Source organism: Cynocephalus volans, chromosome 4, assembly GCF_027409185.1.
Source record: "Cynocephalus volans isolate mCynVol1 chromosome 4, mCynVol1.pri, whole genome shotgun sequence".
NCBI classification, from domain to species: Eukaryota; Metazoa; Chordata; class Mammalia; order Dermoptera; family Cynocephalidae; genus Cynocephalus; species Cynocephalus volans.
This window is the reverse complement of record NC_084463.1, coordinates 129,542,912-129,567,132: the sequence shown is the minus strand read 5'-3', so window position 1 is coordinate 129,567,132 and position 24,221 is coordinate 129,542,912. Positions and strand designations below refer to the sequence as shown.

Genomic DNA, 24,221 nt, shown 5'->3' with positions numbered 1-24,221 from the left:
GGAAACTCCCCTTTGTGGACTTGTCTCTTGCCATTCTGGTTTCCCAGATGACTCCTATTGGACTGAATTAACACATTATATTGTGCAAAATAACACCTGTTTGACATGAGTACTGAGGTGATATAGAAGATGACAGTTTTAGTAATTAAGTACCAGATGAATAATAATTTTAAGAGATGGAGTTGACTTATGAGTTACAAAATGGCATGTTCTTTCCCAGCTAGGGTATAGGGTATTTTATTATCTGTTTGTAAGAGACCTATATTTGGAATACTTCATCAAGGAAAGTATTCAGGTTTTATCAGCCTAGTGAAATTAGACTCATCCTGAGAAGTTTTACAGAGACAGAAATAACAAAACAATACTAATTATAAGAATTATTGGTCCTTTACACCATGCTCAGTGCATTCTCATTACTTCCTCACAACATTCTTAAGAGGTATTTCCACCCCTAATGTAAACGTGAGAAAACTGAAATATGAGAAGTAGTAACTCACCCATATTCCAGAGGTTGTCAGTTTGTGTATTTGGGATTTAAATCCATGCTGTTTGTCTCTAGAACTTACTATGCTCATAAAGTTTTCCGGGGAGTCTTGTAAAGTCCATGCAGGAATTTATATTAAACCATCGATTTTTCTTTTAAATGAAATAAGAGATGGAAGCAAATGATATTTGGACCAGTAAAAACATCTGAGAAAAGATAGCACTTTTTAGTTTTTAGAATGTTTTCTGTTTGGCAATATCAACATGGGCAAAACTAGAATTTCAGAAGTTTATTAGGTATTTAAAAGTAATTTATTTGCAATCTGGAGAAAACTTGTGGTTTTTCAGTTTAGCATTAGATTTGTATAGGAAAAAAGCATTGGACTAGGAGGCAGTATAATTGGGATTGTAGCCGCAAAGTCAGACAGACTGTCCTTGTAATTGAGGCTTCACCATTTATGGCATCTCTGACCTTGGAAAAATTACTTAACCTCATAAACCCAATATTTTTCATCCGTAAAATGGGATTACTAATACCTACCTTGTAGGGTTCTCGCAAGGAATAGATGAGGTAGTGTTAATAAAGTGTTTGGTCTGGTGCCTGACACACGGTAATAGCTTTCGTTGATGGGAGTGATTATTCTTATTGGGAATTGGGAAGTGTAGAGCCTGGATCCAGTTCTGCTTCTAACATTGGCCATGAGCAAGTCACATCCAGCAAGTCACTGGATCTTAGATACCAGTGGGAATAGTAGCAGTGTCCTTTTTACCTACGTGGTGAGGATGAAACAAAATTATTTATTAGGGAGCTTCTTGAAGAAGTATGAAGGGCTCTACCAATGGGCATGATAAAGATGCCAGGGAATGGCAGGAGGGTCAGAGGGGCAAGGGCATTAACTTGAGTTTAAGTCATAACGGGGGCTTTCTCACAGGAGTCCAGTTTGCATAAAGTTGAGTGACTTATACACCATCTCCTCTGAGGAAAAGCTTTAAACCAGAAACCTAGCAATGCTTTTCATAAATTTGCCTGATCTGTGGACCCTCATCAAGAAAGGACCAACCCTGAACTGGATCTGGTGAGAGATCTTACTGCATCTTTCCCCAGGCTGTGCTTTCTGGTTAAGAGGTCTCTCCCTGACGTGCCTGGCTGGGGTTTGTTCCCTTTCAGAAGTGAGAGGGATGGTGGGAAGAGCCCATTGCCTTGGCTCTGCAAGCTGGAGAAGCATCAAGTGCAGACGGGTGTGGGAGCTTGGCCATACCCCTCAGGCCAAGTGCTTATAAAAATGATCTACATCCTAAATTGCCACCAGTGCTCAGAGATATTTTGCTTTGACAAACTCACATTAAAATTCCTGACTCTTCTCACATCCCCTCTGCAGGGCCATAATGAGAGTACTGACTGGCCCTGGGTCCTGTAACAAACATTTGAATCCTAGCAAACAGAGAGAAATTATGTCCTGGCCCCGTCACACTTATTGAGATGGGTTGAAGATTTTTCAATGTGTTTCCTAGAATAGTGACATGCTACAGTAGAGGTGGGAACAGCACAATAATTTCTTTGGAACCAGAGGCTGATTTGTAGTTAGGAATTATAAATCTTTTCAGTGTCTGTTTCTCACCCTGGATTCTTCCAGGAATCACATTGTCTCCACAAAACAGTGCCAGCACCAGTACTAATCAAATGTAAGCTTGCAACCAGGACTATTTTCCTACAGTGGCCATTTGAGGGCATTGCCTGTTAAAAATGTTGAGTCTTTAGCACTATCTTGAAAGCAAATCTGAAGGCTTGTAGGGGCTACTATCTTTTTATTGTTATTATTGTTATTTTTAAAGAGCAATTGATATGGGAGTGGGAACAGGGCTGATTCGAACTTAACATGCCCCCTTGGCCAGCCTGCTCCAAAAGATGATTTAAAAACAGGCAGTGAGCCTTGAATTTTCAAGGCTAACTTTCTCACGTAGAAGAGAAAAATTATTGCAATGCCCTTTAGCTAAGTACACTCACTTCAGCCTTTATGGATGACGGCAGTCACGTGTTCCCTTCTTCATGAGGAAGAGAGCTTGAAACAATCACGCTCCAGGACCTCTGGAGGCTAGGCTGGAATGACAGCTGATAGGAAGATACGAGTACTATCTGTAAGGTTGTTTCTGTTGTTTTTAAGGCTGTTTTTTGAGGAGGTTATCTTCCTGCCAAAGAGCCAAAGTGAACCAATCCCCTTTTCATCTTATCCATCACTGCTGTAGCAGAAAGAGATAGCTGACATTCCTGAGTCTTAGCAGACCTGCAGCTCTCTACAATAGGCAATTTTGCAGCATGTGTACTTCAAGGTAGTGGGCCTTCTACAGCTTAGCATTTGCATGACCGTATACAGGACTGAAAAGGAGCAAATGGAATTATGCAAAAAGAACGGATGAAAACTTTCTAGTAAACTTTTAGCGAATGTTGACACAGAACTGAGAGTTGTCTGAAGTTTATTTCCCTATCCGCAGTATCCAAGAAAGTGACTGATTTGAAATAGAAGAGGGGAAATTTTGATGTGAACCATCACAAAACTGATAAAATGTAGAAATGACATATAATCAGGCACAGAAAGAAAATGAATCTGGCCAGGTTAAGAACAGTGTATAATTGGTTTTGTGTTGTGTTATTTCCACGTGTGTATAGGGGTGTGTGTGCTCACCGAATGTAAACTAACTGTTAAAGTATGTTGTATAAAGTTTGATATATATAAAATGTGGTCTGTACTTTGGGCTCAGTCATTCTTGGCTAGTAATTTTTTGCTTATAAAGTTTGGAATAAAATAACCACTTGTTCCTGAATGACACCTGAACCGGGTGAGTAGTCATAACTAGTCATGATGATTTAGTGTCCAGATTTCATGCAAATTGGTATCTGGATAATGCATTCCTACTTGGCTTTAATGACCTTATACAACTGTGAAGTAGAGAGGTCCAAACTTTAACAAACTGAGGAAAATTCAGGTCACCTTACAAATGCAGAGTCCACTGGGGAATTACCTTTGTATTTTTGGCAGTATGACTCACCTTCCTCAACCCTTTTATACCTTTCTCTTTCTTGTTAAAATTTAAATAATGTCCGTTTTGTGTGGGATGACATTATTCTAGTTCTCTGCTTGATGAACTACTAACCTTTCAAGGCTCAGGTAAAATATGCCCTCTTTTGTGAAGACCTCTCCATTCCCAAACAGAACTAATCCCTTTTATCAACATTTATCATAGAAGAATCTCAATAATGATAGTTAACACATATTGAACACTTGTTATGCACTGGGTACTTAACAAGCAATAGTTACTTGATCTTTATATTAACCTGATGAGGCAAGTCCTATTATCATCCTCAGTTTACAGATCAGATAATGAGGTTTAATAACTTTTCCAGGGTCTTGCGGCTAGTCAGTGGCAGAGCCATGGTTCAAACCTAGATCTTGTTGATTCCCTCAGTGACTAAAATGTCCTCTGAAGTGACCTTTTAATCACTTTCTCACTTTCGTTCCCTCGCATATGTATGTAGGTATGCATAATTTATGGTCACGTTGATTATAATTTGGTTTGTGTGTCCTCCCAAGTGAAAATGTGAGGTTCAAGATGGCAAAAATGGTATCTTGGTAACATTTGTGAAAGAATAATTTTTTAAAAATTTTGGCTGTCATACAGATATAAAATAAACACTTGTCAAAAATTTAACTCCAAGGTTAAGGATTTGGATACCTGTACTGGCCAGCCACCAAAAAAAGGAAAAAAAAAATAAAAACCGTTTTTTGTTTTTTTTAAAATTTGTTAATGAATGGGGCAACTGAGAAAGTTGTTACAAAAGGTCTGTAAGAGAACCACAAATTTATATTGAATTAAAGAATGTTGAAATGAATTTACGAATGGATGCAAAACTAGAGAGGGAGTCAATTGATCCTCCACTGGACAGAATTTATTTGCATCTATAGACAAGTATTATTTGCATTGCTTTCGGTTATCTGCAAGCTACGAAGTTGTAAAGTAGCCCAAAGACTAAGACCCATATCACTATGGGATTAGATAATCCCCAGAGGGTCAAGCATTGCATTAGAAGGATGCCATTCCAAAACCTTAATTTTTTCCTATACCTCTGAGAAACAGTACTGCTAGCAAAGAACATATGCTTATGGTTTAGACAGGCCAGGATCCAAATTCAAGCTTCCAAGCTTAATATGTGACCTTAAGTAAAGTTTGGAGAAGATTACAAAAAAGCCATACACATGCACATACACAAACATTACACAGACATTTTGAGAGGATTAAAGGTAATAATATAGAAAAAGCCCCCTGGCACATGGTAGATACTGCCAAATATTAGGCATTATTATTAGTATTAAAGCAGCTCTCAGTGTGTTATGACATATTCAGGAGCTCTCTTGGGAGAGCATTGTACTGATGACACTAAGGTCAAAGTTTCAGATCCCCTAACCCGTCAGCCACCAAAAAAAAAAAAAAAAAAAAAAAAAACTAACAGCATATTCAACTTACTTTGTATATATCATTTTAGTATACTTATTTAGCGTGTTGTGTAGTGTACATTAAATTATCTCAGTAAAGTTTATTTTATTAAATTTTTAAAAAGTGTGTGACATATAGTTTAATAAATGTGTGTTGAGTGACTAACAATCAGAAGTGTACAAACTTTTTCCTGTTGAAGAAGTTCTAGACATGCCATCCCAAAATATGCTGCATCAGTATATTGACTGGAGCTGAGGCACTTAAAAAGTAGCAAATTCAGGGAGAGGCTTTCTCTCAACTCCTCTTATCTGTCTAAAGACAGTCCCTCCAAGAGGAAATGAATTGTCATCGTTTCCCTCTCTGGGAGTTTCATTAACCAGGGAAGATTGACTCATCACAGGAGAGGAGGCTAAAAGTCAGCAACACCCCAGACAAACTTTATCACAAGCAGTATGTTCCATCTATTCTTCTAAAGGGCCATTCATCTTTCCTAAAAAGCATTTACTGTCCCCTACTTTGCCTACATCCCTCCTCCCCTTTCCCTTATGAAAACAGTATAGAAACTCCTAAATCTCATTGCTTTTTTGGGTATTCATGCTTTTTTTCTGTGACCTACAATCTAACGGTCCAGATGATAAATATTTTAGGCTTTGCAGACTGTATGGTGTTTGTCACAACTATAAAACTGCTGTTGAAGCTTGAAAGCAGCCATAGACAATATTTAAACAAATAAGTGTGTTCGTGTTCCAGTAAAATATTACAAAAACAGGTTTTGGGCTGGATTTTACCTATGGGCTGAGGTTTGCTGACCCCTGGACTAAATGAATAAGGTGGCTACTTCAAAGACTTAGGGAGGAGGACTAATTATCAGTCATACTTGTGGATGGATCTTGCCAGTGTCACCCAACGGGGAAATGTGGGCATAGTTTGGCCAGTGCTAACCAGAAGTTGTAACAGAACACGGTAGAGGGTATTTCCCTTGGTTGTTATTTGAAGTAAATTGACCACTGGAATTGCAGTTAGACCTAGATTTGATTCTCTTCTCAACTAGATAGTAGCTAGATAATTAAGGGCAAGTCACTGTCATTCCTGTAACTTGGATGCACCAATCCTGTGATAATCACAGGGAAATGTAAACTATGAAGTATTCTTCCAAGGTCGTAAGTATTCATTTCCAGAGAGGACAGAAAGTATTCTTCCATGGGTTCTCAGGTTGTATGGAAACCATGTAATTTTCTGGCTAAATAGTGGACCAGCTATTTCAGTAAGGGATAAAGATGTAGGCTAAAAAGTCTCTTTTTATTGTCACAAAACAGTCTCCAGAGAAACAGATGTTGTCTAAAAATTGTTGTATTAAATTAATTTTGAAAGGGCCTTAAATGTTGGCATTATGTTAAGTGGTCTTACAAATGAGTATTTGTATTGAAGTGTACTTAAATGATGTCCCCTATGTAGCTAAAAATGGTTTTTTGGCCTTAGGCATGATGGATTCTTTGAAAATAAGTCTATCAACTCAACACAAATTTGGAAAAAAGTATATACGGACCATTAAAACCCAACAGAAATGGCCACACACTTTAAAGAAGGCCGATTAGCCATGCAAATATGAAGTTACCTACACTTCTGATAAGCGCAATTAACTAAACAATGAAGTCCATTAACAACTACTTGTAAGACATTAAGCCTTAGAAAACTTAGCTTTGATGAGTTGGAAAGGTAGAGAAAGGCAGAATTTGTTTTCATTTGGGCAGTTAGAGACAACACTCTTCGTGAATCATCCCCCACCCAGCAACATTTAAAAAAAATATACAGTCTTGGGTTTTTGATGGCCCTTAAGGTTCTTTCTGCAGAACTAAGCTGGGTGAAGACAGGTTTCAGGTGGGCCAGGGTTTGAAAATGATGCACATTTTATCTTGAAGTTGTAATTGTAATTATTGATTTAAAAACTGTGTGCCCCATTTCAGGACAGAGTCTGCTCTTAGATCTCTCAGTGTTGGTAAGTTGGAGGATAAAAGCAGATGCTGAGCAGTCAGACTGGGGCAGAGACACCTGCTAGCTCTGTGCCTTTGCCATACTGCTTAATCTGAGTCTCAGTTTGCTCGTGTGTAAAATGGGAAAAAGACAGGGCCTACCTGTTGTAAAGTGCATTGCAAAGTGCCTGGCTTCTGAAAGAAAACTGCTGCTGTCTCATCATTATCATTATTATTGTTTTCACCCAAAAAGTTCTGTTAGTATCCAGATTAGTGGTAAAAATGGGTAAATGATAGAGCTACAGGAAACTTAATAGTGTAGGATATTGTAGTTCATTTTGATTATGGCTATGGTTCTGTTTATGATATCATCATCAATTTTCTATTGCCTTTCCTTTGTATTCTGTCCTTTCTACTTATTTTCATTTCAGCTGGGCTTACTTGGCTTTAACATCATACACCTAAATATTTTGCAGTCAGTTTCGAGCCAACTTTTTCCAGTGCCCATCCCCCTGCTTCCATATCTCTCTTACCCTTTCTTCTCTAAACAGCCTTTCTTTTCTTCCTGATTTTCTAAGTCCTGTTCCTGTTTCAATCCCAAGTGAAGTCCCAGCTTCAGGCCACTTTCATGCCTCTTATTTTGGAGCCTGAAGAGAGCCCATCCTTTGTCCCACACATTTGAAATTAACACACTACCTTGTATTCTGTGCCCACTGCAATGTCCCCTGTTCTTCCTGGCCCACAGTCAGTGCCAGGTATTTTTTCATTTACCCCACAGCACTTTGAGCATCCTTGGTTATAACACTTTGCATGTTGTTTTATAAATCACCTATTTACATATCACATGGATCATCTCATACTTGCTTATAGCTGTCTTCTCAGCACCTAGCACAATCTATTGCCTATAGAAAGGTGCTCAGTAAATGCTTGTGAAATGACTAAATGACTGAGTAGTCACCAGACATGTAAATAAGCATTTATTGAATACTGAATTGCCAGATCAACTGCAGAATCGTTGAGAAAACCACCCTTGTTGCTTCTTTGTCCTCCCGGCACCTGCCATGGTACCTGGCACACAGGTAGTTAAGAAGTGGTTGTTGACCGACTGCCTGACCAACTGACTGTGTGGAATAGTGGGCACTCAGTACAGTGTCACATGACTTCTTTTCTCAAATGCAAGGCCATTACCCAGAATTTTAAGTCAATTAACATGGTTGTCACATTAGAACGTTTAACCCTGGATAGTACCTCTCCAGTGGGATATTTATGACTCAGCATTGTGCCATCTGAGAGGCTTTGGTGAATACCGTAGTTAGCCTGATGGACATGAAATCACCTGGAAAGGCACTAGTAGAAGGACATGAATTCATATTGCGTGCAGTGCTCAAAGATTTAAATTGTTACCACTTAATATTCATTGAATGTCAGCACTGTACTTTGTACTAGGAAAAAATAGGCGAGACACACTCTGCAGTGGGCTTTGTTAGCTATAATTAGTTGGTGATAGAACAGTGTTGATACAGCAGTTCAGCAGTTAAAGGAAAGCAGTGCCTGTGTTACAAATGTGAATATATTTATACATCTGCTTCTGTTATGCTTACTGTGCTTCAGCACCATTACTGTTCGGGGGCATGATAGCTGAACTAGGAGAATTTCACCAGCTCATAGTTTTAGGAAAACAAGAATATTCCCATTTGTGAAGCACTGTAGCTAAATCCCATATCCTTTAAACTTTGCTTTGTTGTGGTAACTGGAATTCTGGCTTCTTTGTTCTCTTTTGCACTAGATATACTTGGGAGCCCTGTCTACAGTTCTAAATTATAGTTTCACTTCTCTTTATGTAAAACCTCGTTAATTCTGATTTTATTTGTATGGATCTGGAATGCATTTATCTTTGCATTGTCTGGGAAAGCAGAAAATAAAATTGCAACAAGAAAGAACATTTTAAAAGTGACTTCAGAGACTAAATTTTTTCTAAAGATTTTCAGCAATGAACAGTGGCATGTAAACCATGTGGCTTATCAAGGAGCCTTGGGATCGTGTGGTCCTGCCTCTCTTTTCACATCTGAGGAACAGAGGATAGAAAAAGGGAAGTGACTTATCCAGGGGCACACAACTGATTAATGACAAATGTAGTAAGAGCACAAAAGCCCTTGGACTCCACAACCAGGGCTCTTTTTAAAGAGGCTTATCTGTCAACTAAAGGAATCTCTCAGAAGAGAACTCTATTTGGAAACTCAGTCACTTTGCAAGTGTGACTTAACATCTCTGACAATGAGGAACACTTATATCTTTACCAGTATTCTGAAAATCAGACTTTCATATTGTTCTCTTCCCCCAAAACTGCAATATGCCATTTTTTCAACGTTTTAGGAACCTTCATTTGAGTGGATAATTTACATGAGAATTGAGGGGTCAGTAGGGAACACTAAAGCTTGGATATTTTGGACAATGAATTCCAGTCATTTTGAGCAATCTCTCTAGATATTAATGGCTACCAGAGTTTAGATGATGGATTTGCTGGCATTTTTGAAATTTTTAACGTCACCTTTATTTTTCAAGTTCAGGTATATTTATTTTAGTTTACAAACTTAAGTGGGTGAAAATAAAAGTGGATTGGAAGTTAGGAAACCTGAGTTCTAGTTCTGGCTCAGATTCCTTATGGTAAAATGAGTCATTTGAAACCTGATCAGTATTTTGCAAAGCATGGAACATGTATCATTGGTGTTAGGCAAGACGCGTTCGAGTAGCCAAACCTTAAACAAAATCTTAACGGTCGTGTGTTTATTTTAACGTGCTGTTGAAAAATAAAACCAGCCTATCCAATTCATGACTTCATAGATTCAGGGCAAAACTAAAAAGTATTTGTGTAAAAACTGTTAAGACACTTAACAAAAATTAAGTAATAGTACAAATGAGTAAGGCGAAGACCATGAAGATGATACGCAAAGAAGTGAAACACAGGATTAGATAATGTCTAAGGTCCCTTCCAATATAAGAATTCTGTCATTCTACTAACTTAAGTCTGGTGTTTATTTATCCATGATTGTGCTGGAAGGTTTTACATATGTCTTTATCAAACAGTAGGTCCAGTAGGTATAACATCATAAATATAATTTTAGCTTTCATGCTATTTAAATTTTCTGTGTAAAAATGAAGGCTTCAATACGACATATGAAAACTTTTTAGAGGTAAAGCCAGAGGAATGCATAAGCACAACATCAGGGTTTTAAAGTGGAATGGGGGGTGCTAAATGCATTGAAATACCATTAAAATACTTTGTAAGGATAATGTTCTATTCTCACACTGAATTATAGGCTACTTTTGTGCATGAGGGTTTTACTGCACACATGCTCTAAAGGAGAAGTCCACATCACAACAAATCACATGATAACTGCTTTTCTAAAGGTCTATCAATGAGCCTTACAAAACCTTATGAATTTGTTATTGGAAAGCATAATGGACATGGCCAGAAGAAGACTTCGTATTGGAAGCAGTAATATGATCAGATTACTTTTTATGGATTAAAAAACCCTAATGTGTTTTTGAATAATGTATAAATGAGAATGGTATATTTGTTTAAATGAGATACATAAGCATTTGATGATCAAGCTTCAAGAACAAGATTTGGGGCTTGTTATCAAACTTGGACAGTTAATGAAATGGTTTAAGATGACAGCTCCAGCCTCCTCTAGGAAAGTCTGCCAGTGTATTCAGCACTGTTGTTTCACCATGGCCTGGACTAGCATTTGTCTTTGATGAACAGCCCATTGGTCCATGAACTCACATGGCCTGTGAATTCTGACAGTACAAATGGAGGGGTTCAGACCAATCACATTGGATCTGGCAGAAGATCACAGGATTCCGAGGGCACTAGACATCCTGTCATACAATGAAAAGCTGGAGAAACTATGGCTACTCAACTAGAGTTGAGAAGATGTCAGGGGATTATAATAGAAGATTTCAAATATTTGAAAATCTGTCGAGTGGAAAAGGGACTGGATTCTTATTCTCTTATTAGTTCAAAGTGCAGAACTAGGATTAAGGAGGAATGACAGGAAGGAAATAAATGTATTTACAGACTGTGGATCACATGCCCAGTACTGTGCTGGGTGTGTGTATGTGACCGCCATTAATTCTCACAAAGACCCTGAGTGATAGCTGTTATTATCTCCTTATAATGGAGAGACGGAGGTCAGAAAAATTAAACGATGCTACCGCTACTAATAATAGTAGAAATACTATTAACTACTAGTAAAAACAGTACCAACATTTATTGGGTGTCTTCTGTGTGTCAGACACTGTTCTGAATGCTTTGGGTACATTAACTTTTTTCATCCTCACAACAATCTTAGGAGATAGATACTATTTTTATGTCCATTTTACTGATGACGTAACCAAGGCACAAGGGTCAATCCACTGACTTGGTGTCACACTTAATAAATGTGGGGTGGGGTTCAGAGCTAGGCAGTCTGGCTCTGTAGCCAAACCCACTTCACCTTTTGGTTATTCTACTTCTGTTTATGGAGCACTTGCTGTGTGTCAGACCTCGTAGTTGACAATTTATAACCTCATAGCAACACAGCAAACTAGGCATTATTATTCCCATTTTACAGATGAGAAAAAATGAAGCTCAAAGGAATGAAGGAACTTGCCCAAGGTGAATGACTTAGCCAAAACTGTTACTCAGTCTTCAGGCTCCTGGCCAAGTCTCTGGACCATGCTCAGCTTTCTCAGAGATTCAGAATCTAGAACAGAAACATTCTAACAAGTAGAGATATCAAAAACCAGAATGGGTTGCACTAGGGGAAGGGAAGAGCCTTAGGAGCTCCCCTTCCCTGGAAACCTTGGAATGAAAATTGATGTCAGCTAGGCAGGGCAGGGGTAGAGGGGATTCAAGCGTCATATAAAGCGTTGAACTAGATGCTGCAAGATTTTGTCTTGCTCTGGGATTTTATGATGCTGTGTTTTCTTCTCATCTTCCCACATCATCTTGTTTTCCCCTGGGTGTCCTCAAACATACGTGCAAATCTCACTCTGATGTTTGAATCTAGCTCTGGGGGTTAGATTGCCTTGGTAAGACACTCACTTGCTAGGATATTTGACATGATGCCTTGGGGGAAATGTTAGGTCATTTGAGAAGACAGCCGCATAAACAGTAAGTGGTAAAGTTGTTAACTAAGGAGGAAAATGTTGTGTGAGGGTCTTTACACAATGTGAACAGGTAGATCTTTCAACAGCAGTCAGGGTCTCCCTTAGAAATACATTTATAGTGAAAATGTTTGGCTGTCTCGACTTTTCTTTCCAGGATGTTTACCAAATGCCCAGTTTAGAAGTAGTGGTTTCCCCAGGGTTATCTCAACTTTAATTATCTCCACTATGACTTGCCCACTCTAGTAGATGTCCTGTTTTCAACTTGGAATGTATGTGATAGAAAATTCTTCCTTCCTATGACCCCCAGGTGATATCTGTCATGTTGTCCTTCAGTGTGGCTATGACATGCTGCACTGTGTTGTCTTCTGAAACCATTTCTTGCTTTGTACTTAGACCTGTGGGTAACAAAGGACTTCAGTGCCTCTGGGTCAGGAGATCTATGTAAATTCTGCATTTGCATCTTTGTGCTTTCCACCCCCCCACCAGTCCCTTACTCTGAGTCAGTCCTCCGTACATCTCCAGATGTCTCTCGGTTGTTGCTTTTTGATGACATCATGTTGGTGGTGTTGATGACAAGCCTTCTCTGTTTGTCCTACTTTGGATTCATCAACTTATTTCAGCTCAAAGCTGAGAAGAATTGTGTTTCCCCTTTTTCCTGTCCCCCCTACTTTCCATCCTTGGCCTTTAATTGTTAATTATGCTAGATGTTTAAATGTTTCTCTACGGGAGGTGGGAAGGTAGGAAAGAGTTTGAAGCAATTCAGAAATTCACTGGCACTCCCCATAGTCTCCGAAAGTTTATAGAGCTAAGATGGGAAACAAATTCTGTACCATGGGATGACTGGCTGCTCTAAAGTGGGTAAACTCAGAGAATAGGGACCTACTCACAGGAAGGGTTACATCTGTGCTGCTTTCCATTTAATAAATTCAAAGTTATGTCCATGATGTCCCTCTGATAAATTGAGATGGACTCCCAAAGGATTTTGATGCAATAGCTGTATTTACAGCACTGCTGAGTTATAGAAAGGGAGAAGAAGGGGTGGTGTCTATACATTACTATTAGGACAAAAGCTGGAAAATAAAGAAATACTATATGCATGTATAGTATATATAATTTATTCATATATATTAGAGGTCCAGTGGTTAATTTGTAAAATTTTCATTCAGATGTTGGTGGATTAAGTATAAATGCAAACAGTCCCATTCCAGTGAGCATCTTAACTTTTGGTATCAGAATATTACCCATCACTTTTAGAGGATGACACAATCAGCTGCAGCAGGAAACAGTCATTCATTCTCTGGGAAAAATACTTTTAGAAGACAGGAGACATTGATAAGACTGCAGCCACTGAGACTGAGTGTAATTGAGTCTCAGTGATGGAAAGGAAGACACCAAACTTTTTATGTATCAAAAAACCAACAATGGATATAATCAAGAGTGTTTCCAGATTACTGATGCGATCTCAGTGGATTAGTGATTTTTCTGTGTGGTGACAGCATGTTCATTTCTCCAGGAAGAATCCATTAACTTTTTTGCAGAAGTTAAACTTTCTTTCTGGGCTTCCAGTTAGACCCACGGTGATAACCAGTTCACAGTTCCTTTATCCTTCTCTCCCTCCCTTTCTCTCCTCTCTTCTTTTTGCTGTCCTTTCTCCTTCCTTATCCATCTTCTCTGACAAAGCTAAAATGAAATAAAAAGGTTAACCATTGAAGAAATTTGAGCCTATGCCGGTTGCATACTTATGTCTTCATTTCCTCAATGGAATTGCCATTGTTAAGACATATTGTTTCTTAGAAGAAAAAATAAAGGAAAGAAGGAAACAAATGAAAACAAAGCCTGTAGAGAACATGTTTAGGGAAGTTTGTGTGGAGCTTTCACTGTGTTCTCTGTTGCATGTTAACTGTCAAGGGTGGGGCTGTGATATGAAATATTGTTCCTTATTTAATGTTTCACCCTCTAATCCCTGCATGGCATATTTGCTTCTCTTGTGACCTTCTCTTTGCATTTATAACTGCTTTTGTTTCACCCGTAATGCAAAAAATAAGTGTACATTCCTATAGAGAAATTAAAGGAAGCTGTCAGTGTAGAGTTAATATAGTTAAAGCATCCTTAACTCTGCTACAAACCCCTTAAATAATTAAAACTGTATGCATGAAAAGTCAGATTTGCATTTCTTTACCAAGTTTATTTAGTACACTTTGTTACACTCAATTAAATGAGAATGTTCTGTTTCATTTTCTTTGCTTCAAGATGATCATTTTGCCTTTTGATTCTTATGCCCTAGTGTAATTTCACAGTGCTTAGGTCTCTAAAACTATACATATATTAATGCATATGTAGATATATACATACCCATTAAAAGGCTTACTACTTGTACTGAATAGAATCTTTGCTCAAGGCATTTGAGCATTTCTAGTAAACTAAGGTGTAACTGGGACTACAGTTAATTCATCCTGGTAAAGATGAGCTTGACAGAGTTCTTTTAACATTCAATTTTTTTTAAAAGCCCTGTTATTTAGGCATCACCTTCCCTCCTCACCATTTAAATTGTGAATCTCTTAGCAAAAAAAAAAAAAAAAAAAAGATGATGATACAGGTGTTGAATGATTGTGGAAAGGAAATTAAATATAAGCGCTGTTTCCCCACATTTCAGTTGGCAGAGCATGTGTAGACTGTGCTCTGTAAATTAGCTCTTTGCTCAAGTTATGCACGTTTAAGAAGGAATAAATTAGTTATCCTCTTCCTAATGAGTAGTGGGATCAATTGGAGCATGATGAGAGAGAAATAGCATAATTTTGCTTCCCCGGTTGGGGTTTGGTATCCTTAAATTTCACCATTAATCACTCTATCAGTTTCCTAGGTTATTTCCCATTCTGCACGTAAAATATTCTTTTCTTTTAATTTTTCTAGCAGGTAAGTAAGACTTTTTGAATTTTCCCAGTGGGGTTGTAGATGGTGATGCTGTGTCCTTTACGTCCCAAAGTGTCCCTTGTGACAATGGGCCCTTCTGCCTTTGCATTGGTTTGTCTGGGTGCGTTCACGGATAAGAATCGATATGTATGTGCGATGACAATTGCGAGGGTTCTAATATGTTTAACTGTTATGGGATCTGTTATGTCTACTTTAGGGTCGACCCCATCCCATATGACACTCCAAAACCAGCGGGCCACACGCGGTTTGTCTGCATCTCAGACACACACTCCAGAACAGATGGTATCCAGATGCCTTATGGGGACATCCTTCTCCACACAGGCGATTTCACCGAGCTGGGACTACCCTCAGAGGTTAAGAAGTTTAATGACTGGTTAGGTAAGGAATGATTGCGTTCTGGCGGCCCCAATTAACCTTTCCCGTCCCAGTGTCACTCACTGCGTCCTAATTGAATTAGAGCACTTGGAAGCCAGCTCAGCCATTTCTCGTATGATATGCGGTGGTGTCTAGCTTTAATCCAATTCTGTTAATTAAAGATGAATTTTTAGATATTTAATTTTACTGTGCATCCTTTCAGTGCCTGGCCTTGGCGGCTCTGGGGCAGAGGGATGGAAAGCTTTGAAACCGATCTCATCTCACTCATTCTGCTTTAATGAGGGCATTCACTGGCACACAGGAGACCTAGAATCATATTTTTAATTCATTGGCTCTGCAATCTTTCCCAGATATTATGAGCAAAGATGTGCAAATGACCTACTAGTAAGAGAACATTTCTAAGAAATGAAGGAGGATGTCAAAGTCCTTATGTGAAGCAAAGTTCCTACAGCATAGTGCTGCTTGGGAGCAGGTTTCCTGAGAGAAGTGGAGGGTGTCCTAAGACCCCTGTAAAGATAAGGTGTCCTGCTATACAGCTGCAAAAACTTGGAATGTGAAAACACCCTGTACATTGTCGAAAGGATAATAGCAACTTTGTGGTTGCTGTAGAGGTACCCACAGGTTGGGGTTACTGCAAGATGTTGGATCCTTGGTCAAGCAGTTGCCAAATATTAGCATTACAAGGCAAACATGGGATTATTCATACCTAGATTAGAAGACAGATCTTTTTAAGAATACTGTTAGGGTAGAGGAAGAAGTGTAAGCGCTGTGAGATTTTAGAATCTCTAATACCTGTAAAGAATGACATGGTAAAGAGCGGAAATCACTCTGGAAAAATAATATGTCATGAATTATATGTTAGCCAACGAAAATTACTCCGGAGATTTAGGCAATAACTTTACGCTTTCTTTTTCCATAAAACCAAAGCAGGGTTTGAGAAGTTTTAAAATTATTGATTAAGTGATGAGATGTATCTGTTAATGGAAAAACAATATTCATTAATAATAGTTAAATTTTTAAAAAATATAAGCAATAAATCTAACTAATGATTATTTTGATTTTTTATGTGACCTGCTCATCAATCCATGTTTTATGTAATTGACATGAGAGTACATATCTGTTCTTTTACTTCTGGCTATTTTCATTTAATAGTATCTGTAAGAGTTTAAATATTTTTGCATGATTTCCATATTTATCCTATTTAATAACAACATGACATTTATGTTGTTGGCTATGCCTTTATTTAACGACATCCCTCTAAAAATGAACATTTAAATTGATGTCAATTTTTCCTCTGGTAGCTAGCACTGAAAAATGTGCATTTTTGTGTGTAAATGTCTTTTTGCTGCCATGGACTTATTTCTTAGGGTAAAATACTACATAGGATTGAGTTACTAAGTCAAAGGATACGAAATTCTTGCAGGATATTGGCATCTTGCTTTCCAAGGGCATTGTAGGTATGGGCCTCATTAGCAGCGAATGAGTGTACCAGTTTTACCACGATGTTGGCAGCATGAGATATTGGAACTTTTACACTTTGTGCTGTTTTAGTAAGTATTCAGTTATTTTGTTTTAAACAGCAAGACATTTAAAATATCATTTGGCAGAATCTCATTTTTACAGATGACACAGAGGTGGAGAGAAAGTGACTTTCTCAGTCTCATTGTGGCAGAGTTGGTTCTAGAATCCAGTTCTTTTCACTTCTATTTTTGTTTCCTCTGTAAAATTTGCTCTCCAGTGTGATTATCTCTTTATTATAGCAACTTTTATCTGTGAACTTTTAGCAGGTAAAATTATTTTTGCATGAATTTTGACAATTTTAAACTGTTCTGTGTCAATCTCAACACAGAAATTATCAAGCTGCCTTGACAATGCTGATTTTTATAGAAAGGGAATGACACTGTGGGAAGTGTTTATAGAAATACAAGACAGGTTAGATCCCAGTTATAATCTTGTTGAGCCACTGACCTTGGGCAACTGAGTTAACCTCTCTTTTCCCCTTGGTTTCCCTCTGCAGAGCTAAGGATTAATACTGCCTGTCTTTCTGGATTGTTGTGCAGATTAATCAGTAAATGATTGCTGCTAGTAAGTTTTTGTGGGCCATTAATAACTGAATGGGGAATGTGGTGAATGAACCATCAACAGATATTTAAAGGGTAAAAACAAGGAGAGGTCAGAGGAATTATTTAGTAGATTAGAAGTAAACACTGGGCGATTTTATAAGGGAAAGGACTCCATAAATGGAAATGTGCCGTAACTAAGGAAATAAAATGATAAGGAAATAAAATACTAAGGCCCAGCTGCACGGTCAGTTCCTTCTCTTCTCATTTCTCTTCTGATCTGGTGAGGTGGGAGCAAGAGGTCTCAGCATGGGGTGCAGAATGTGAGACTGAAGGGAGCCCATGGGATATGGGTAGAGAAGTTGGGATCCCATAGAGAAGGCCCAGAATAGCTCACGGTTACCCAGGCAACCTCATGGTGCTCAGAGGGTGAGAGATGGTGTGTGATTACACTCTACCACTTGGCTCAGTCAGGAACCTCTCACCTGAAAAGGGTGCTTCCAGCAACAGCTGCCAGGTGGCCTGGCAGAGTGAGGTCAGTGGCCAGATCAGTCTAGTGCTTTTGTTGTAATGGGGTATCCAATTTTCACTGGTATGAATCTCACAAATTTGGCAGGCTCTTAAAGTCTAATGAACCTCTAATTGATTTCCATCTTCCCACTGTAGTCTGGGCTACCCTGATTATTGAAAACAACCTTACTGTCTCCTAAGTTCCTTTACTCTCCCACTGAGCTAATCTGTTTCTACTAAAGATCAGGCAATCCTATACCTATAACATCCCTCTAAAGTTACTAATGTCATCCCTATTTTACAGATGAGGGATGTGAAGCTCAGCTGGGTTAACTTACCCAAGGTCATTTAGTAGGTAAGCAGCTCAGAGAGGCGTTTACTCATCTAATAAACCTGGGGCTGTCAGACTCCAAATTGTGAGCCCTTTTCTTTTATTATTCTGTGATATTATGAGTGGCAGCTAGGAAACTTGCAGATTTTAGGCTTGAAGTAAAAGAAATATTGTTGCTTCTGGCAGCTTCATGTGTAAGTTGAGTGGCTGTTTGACCATTGCTAATATTGCATATATTTGAAAGATGCCTTTAATCCCTGCTCATCTTGAATTGTACCCTGACCTACCAGCTGCAAGTCCTGAGAATCCCATCATGAATTCCCTGCTGGTTCAGAGATGATGGGGCCTGGTTAACATGTACATATGTCACCTGGCAGGTGTAATAACGGAGTTATTAATACAAGGTAATTTATGAGATAAACTAGCACAGCACAGGGTTATAAGAAGATGGAACTTAAACCAGGTGCCACCAAAGGATGGAAAGGCAGTGCAGCATGTAATGGTTATGAGCAGTCGCAAAGGCCTGGCTTTCTACTTGCTGCCTTTGATAAGTTGCTTAAACTCCTGAACCTCGATTTCCTCATTTGTAAAATGGGCATGATAATAATAAGTACCCCATGGTGGTTGTGAGGATATACTCTGTGATAAAGCTTGTACCATTTTTAGAAAGTTTCCCGGCCTATAGACAATTTTCAACAGATGGTGTAGAGGGAGACAATAAAACCAGCGGTATAGACTCCAGAAGGCAGAAGCTAAAAGGGACTGGCACTGGGGCATTAAAAAGGGACTCAGGGTGTATGAGTGTGCACCAGAATGTACAAGAATAGAGGCTGAAAACAAGCATCCCTCTTAACAATGACACTAACTGGACAGAATGTTGGGACTGGAAAAGCCCTGGGAGGCAGCTGAGTACTACCTCCTAATTAGATAGAAGTGGAAACTGAGGTCAGAGGGATTGAATGAATTGCCCATGGTCACTTAGCTAATGAATGGCCAAGCTGGGACTGGAACTTGGATGGGGCAGGGTGGGGTGGGTGAACTAACATGTACTGTCTGTGCGTGGCAGGGTCTAGATGCTGTACCTTTCCCCCCAATTACATGTATCATTTCATGCAATCTTCATGATAACTTGTGAAGTAGATATTATTAGCTTTTTTTTTTTTTTTACTCATGAGGAAACTGAGCCTTGGTGAACTTAACTTCCTTAAGACCATACATCTAGGAGGTGACCTCAGAATTTGAACTTAGGTCCATCAGACTCTAATCCCAAGTGTGTTCTCTTATCATTCTCTATTCCCAATCTGGGGCTTGGGATCCCTGCTGGAGAGGTCATATCCTGGGAAAACCCTGGTTCTTTGAATAAGCACCTCCTTTACCCACACTCACATGTACGTATGCTCAGGGTCTAAGGTGGGTTTACTTCATGCGAAAGCTGTTTTGTGTCATAGCCTGTGTATGTGAGTTGGCTGATGGGAAGGTGTTGTGAGGTGGGGAAGCATTCTTACCATTAGGTGTGGACCGTTCCAGTGGCAGTGAACACTAAAGACACAGTCAATCATATAAGCGCCAAGGGATGGTCTAAAATTACATTGTGACATTAGCATTTCAGTGCACCAGACGATCCTTGAAATGAGTAGCCACTGATGAGAACCCCAAAATCTTGCCTCCTGTGGGCAGGTCTCTTCTACTTCTGAACACTTGCGTGACAAATAACCAGTATATTCTAACAGCTGTGCCTACTGCCCCAATGGCCCCTTTACTCCAAAATCTCTGCCATGGGTTGGGGAGTGAAACTTTAAATCCTTATCTCTGCCACCTTGAGGGAGCCTCCAGAACACCTGTTTTCTACTGCTTCCCAGTCTAGCCAATTAGACATCCCAGTCCTTCATCCTCACAACCAACCCGTCCCTCTCTTCACGTAGCCACTGCCCATGGTATGGTCTTCAAGGGAACCAGTCCAGGGTCAGAGGACAACTGGTTTTTTTATTGCCAGTGATTGCAGAACTGTGGGAAAGAGGCACATATAAATCTTTCCCAAAGAAATACTTTTTAAAATGATAACTAAATCCTATAGTCCCATTAATATTGTAGCTCAGTTATGCTATAGGTATGTCTTGCACAGGCAGGTTTTGGTGAGCTGAACTGGGACCCTGCCACCCAACTGTTATTAACATTTTCTTTTATCTTGGCAAAAAAAGTACCCAATCACAGACTTGGCTTAAAAGTAAACTTGTCAACTATAAAGTACCTGTCTGTTAAAATGTGATTATTTTTATTGCTTTTTAGTAAATTCTGCAACGGTGGCTTTTATTTTATTTTATTATTTTTATTTTTTGTGTTGTTATATATATATGTTTTTATTGTTTTTTAATTAATTAATTAATTAATTATTATTTTTTCTAACTTTTTTTTTTTTAAATTTTATTTTGTCGATATACTTTGTGGTTGATTATTGCTCCCCATCACCAAAACCTCCCTCCCTCCTCCCTCTCCCCCCTCCCCCGCAACAATGTCCTTTCTGTTTGCTTGTCGTATCAACTTCAAGTAATTGTGGTTGTTATATCTTCTCCCCCCCCCCGTTTTTTTTTTTATGTGTGTGTGTGTGAATTTATATATTAATTTTTAGCTCCCACCAATAAGTGAGAACATGTGGTATTTCTCTTTCTGTGTGCATCGGTGGCTTTTAATACCACTTTCCGTGAAGGTCCATTTTGTAAGGCATTTGTCCGTGCGTAGCCTTCCTTCACTTTTGCCCTGTGTTCTTCCCACCGGGGCCTCTGATATTCTTTACTGTTCCCTCAATTTCATTACTACTGTGCTTTCATTTTCAGAATATTTTTGGTAGCTTTCTTCTTAAATATTACATATATGCCTTTGAATGCTGCACGAATGGATATTATCACTTGATGGCATGTTCACGTTCTTATTTCCCACTTGCAATTACACCCACACCCAGTTCCTTCACATTCCCTAAATGCAAAATGCCCCTTCACACCTCTTCTCCTTTGCAAACTCTGTTTATGGCAGATTCTCTGTCATGGTTAATTGCTTCCCTTAACACAGCGATCAGATATCTGTGTGGCCCTTCCCATCCATGATGGTTGTGTATGGGGTCTTTGCATACCTGGTTCTGAGTATAGGGCCTGGAACTTTGTCAGTGTTCACACACGTTTGCTGAATCACTGAATGAATGAATAAACATAAAGGTATAAGACTTTTTTTCTGCTTGCACTTTTGGTCCAAACTTTAAATTATGGAGTACTGTATGTATATTGTCTATTTTTTTTTTCTTTCATTCCTCTTCTTTTCCTTTTATCCTCAAAGAATTTAGAACATCCTGTTGCCTGTTGTTAGTAATTCCTGTATAATGTACAGAAATACTTAAGAAGGGTTTGTTGTTGCTGTTTAGTTTTATATATTACAGTTAGAAAGACGGAGTTCTTGGGTGGTATTTTTCCAGCCAAAAGTTTATGTATAACCATCTAGTCAGTCAGAAATCCATTTTAACACAGCACCAATGCTATGAACTTTTAATTATAGCTTTTCTCTGGTTAGAATTGTCATGTATAGCTCTGTGCTTTAGTTTCTCCAGGCCTAGAAGTACTTCCAAGGAAAATCTCAAGAAGAGGGTTATTCATATTTGTAGGAGCGTTGTATTAGGCATGGTTATAATGGAGTGTGACTGTAACAAACAGCCCAGATTGTAGACATACAAATCAATTTTTGCCCCTTTCAGAAGTCTGTGTTCCTTTTCCCTTGGTCCTGCGATTGGCACAAAGTTTTGGAGCTGGTCTTTAGGAAAAGCCTTCACAGCGTGAGCTATTTATTTTATTCTTATAATACATTCTGTATTCATTCCTGATAACTTAGAAAATAGAGATAAGTGAAAAGAAGAAAATAAAATTACCCATGGACAGAGATAACCATTGTTAATATTTCGGTGTGAATCCTTATAAAATGTTTTCTATTGATACGTACACACACACACAATTTTTTTTTTTTTTTTTTACTGAACCAGAGATCTTATAATAGTTATGGTTTTGTAGTCTGTTTTTCATCTATATCATGAACAATTTTCCACATTAATAAGTATGGCTAAAACACTTTTTCCCAAGAGGAATACTTTCATTATAAGATATGCATACATTATAAACAATTAATTATTTGACATGTGCAAAGTAGAAAATATACTTTCCTCTGTAATCCTATCTCTAGAGTAATTGCTATTTAGTGGATAAAATTTCAGAAATTTTTTTACTTTCTATTTCAATTTTGTATATCATCAATAGCAGGAAGTCTTCAATCTTTAAGGGCTTTTTGTTTAATGACTATCTTTCAAAATTAATAGAGCTATGCATATTATCTTGTAACTTAAAAAAATTAACACATATTGCCCTGTGTCAGCATGGCATTCTGTTGGATGGATGCACTCCAATTTATTTTTAGCCAGATCTCTATTACTGGACATATAAGGTATTTTCATTCTTTTATTATTATATGCTCTGGAGTGATGAATGTTCTTACTCTCTCTTTGCAAACATCCTTAATTATATTTGTAGGATATATTCCTAAAAGTAGAATTGTTGCTTCAGACTACATGTATTGTTTTTATTATGTATTGTCAAATTTCCCTCCATTAAGATTGTAATTTCTCCTTAATACTCAAAGTAGTATTTGAGAGTTTGTCACTTGATTTAGAATGTTTTCAGAGGCAGCAAATTTTCGCCTTTTAAGGGCTTTAAAAAAATGACCACAAACTCTTTTTTTTCTAAATGTGAATGCTTACATGATCATTATTGAAAAAATATAAATAATGATATGGGAAAAAATTAAGATTGCCAGTGTATCCTACAGTTCACACACAACTACTGTTAACAGCTGGCGTGTATTCTGTGGCATGGTATGTGTGCATGTGCATGTGTGTGTATTGATGTATAAAAAGGCAGTATGTTAGGTTAAGAGCATGAGTACAGGATTTAGTTTGGCTATGTTTAAATTCTGGTTTCCACACTGTTAATTCTGTGATCTTCAATTTATTCGTCTGTAAAAGGAGACTTATCAGTGCTTAGCACATCTAGCCCCCAAGAGTTGTTGTGAGGTTAAATAAGATAAAGGATGCCAATGTGTACAGGTAGTAAATGGCCAGTAAATGTTATCTGCTACCATTAGGCTATTCAAGCATGCCATGACCCCTCCTTCCTGCTCTGTTGGCGAGTTTCTCTTACTCCTTGGGAGGGCAGAAGGTGCAGGGATGTGGAGAGGGGAGAAGTTCAGGGAAAGTGGCATTACAGCCTCTTGTGGCACAGTGACCTGCTGGCCTGTGGCTCACTCTGCCTGTGGAGCAGAAAAAAAAAGTGAGCTCCGTGGCCACCAGAAACCTGACACTGTCCCCTCTCCAAGCACCCTGGACCAAACACAAATAGACCTCTCCCCTTGGATTCTAACTAACCTCTGAAGCACACACATGAGGGGGCTAGGCATCTCCTTTTCCTGTCTTTCAATCTCCTGTCATCTCCCTCCAGTTCCCCCTGTTGATTCTAATCCATTCACTCTTCCCTATGGTGTCAGCACGCCTCCTTCCAGAAACCATCCCTGCCACCAGCTGCTGTATTAAAACTCCAGCACACCAGGCATTAGCCGGGTTATCAAGGGCAGTTTTCAGTTCACTTTTTAAACTCTTTTACATAATGCTTTTCAGGCATGGTTTGCACATTTAAGGCTTCTTAGGTTTTGGAACAGTAAGAAATTATGAGGAAGTGGAGCTAGTGAACTGGGCAAGATAGGATATGCCATTTTGAATAAAAAACAGAGTGGTGGCACCATGGTCACTGTTCTCTAGGAGGGGCCGAGAATTTCCCAAAGTATAGGTTCAAAAATGATTTGAGCAGGGGAAGCCTCATTGGAATGTTTATAGTCTTA

At 38.6% G+C, this 24,221-nt stretch overlaps 1 protein-coding gene across 3 annotated transcripts in view; it reads left to right on the top strand.

The window, feature by feature from the left end:
* MPPED2 (metallophosphoesterase domain containing 2) overlaps positions 1-24,221 on the top strand; it is a 176,247-nt gene that overhangs the window by 32,267 nt on the left and 119,759 nt on the right. For all 3 annotated transcript variants that reach the window (XM_063093911.1, XM_063093913.1, XM_063093912.1), the window contains exon 3: positions 15,223-15,404. In XM_063093911.1, the coding sequence (XP_062949981.1) occupies positions 15,223-15,404 (182 nt within the window). The remainder of the gene's footprint in view (positions 1-15,222; positions 15,405-24,221) is intronic.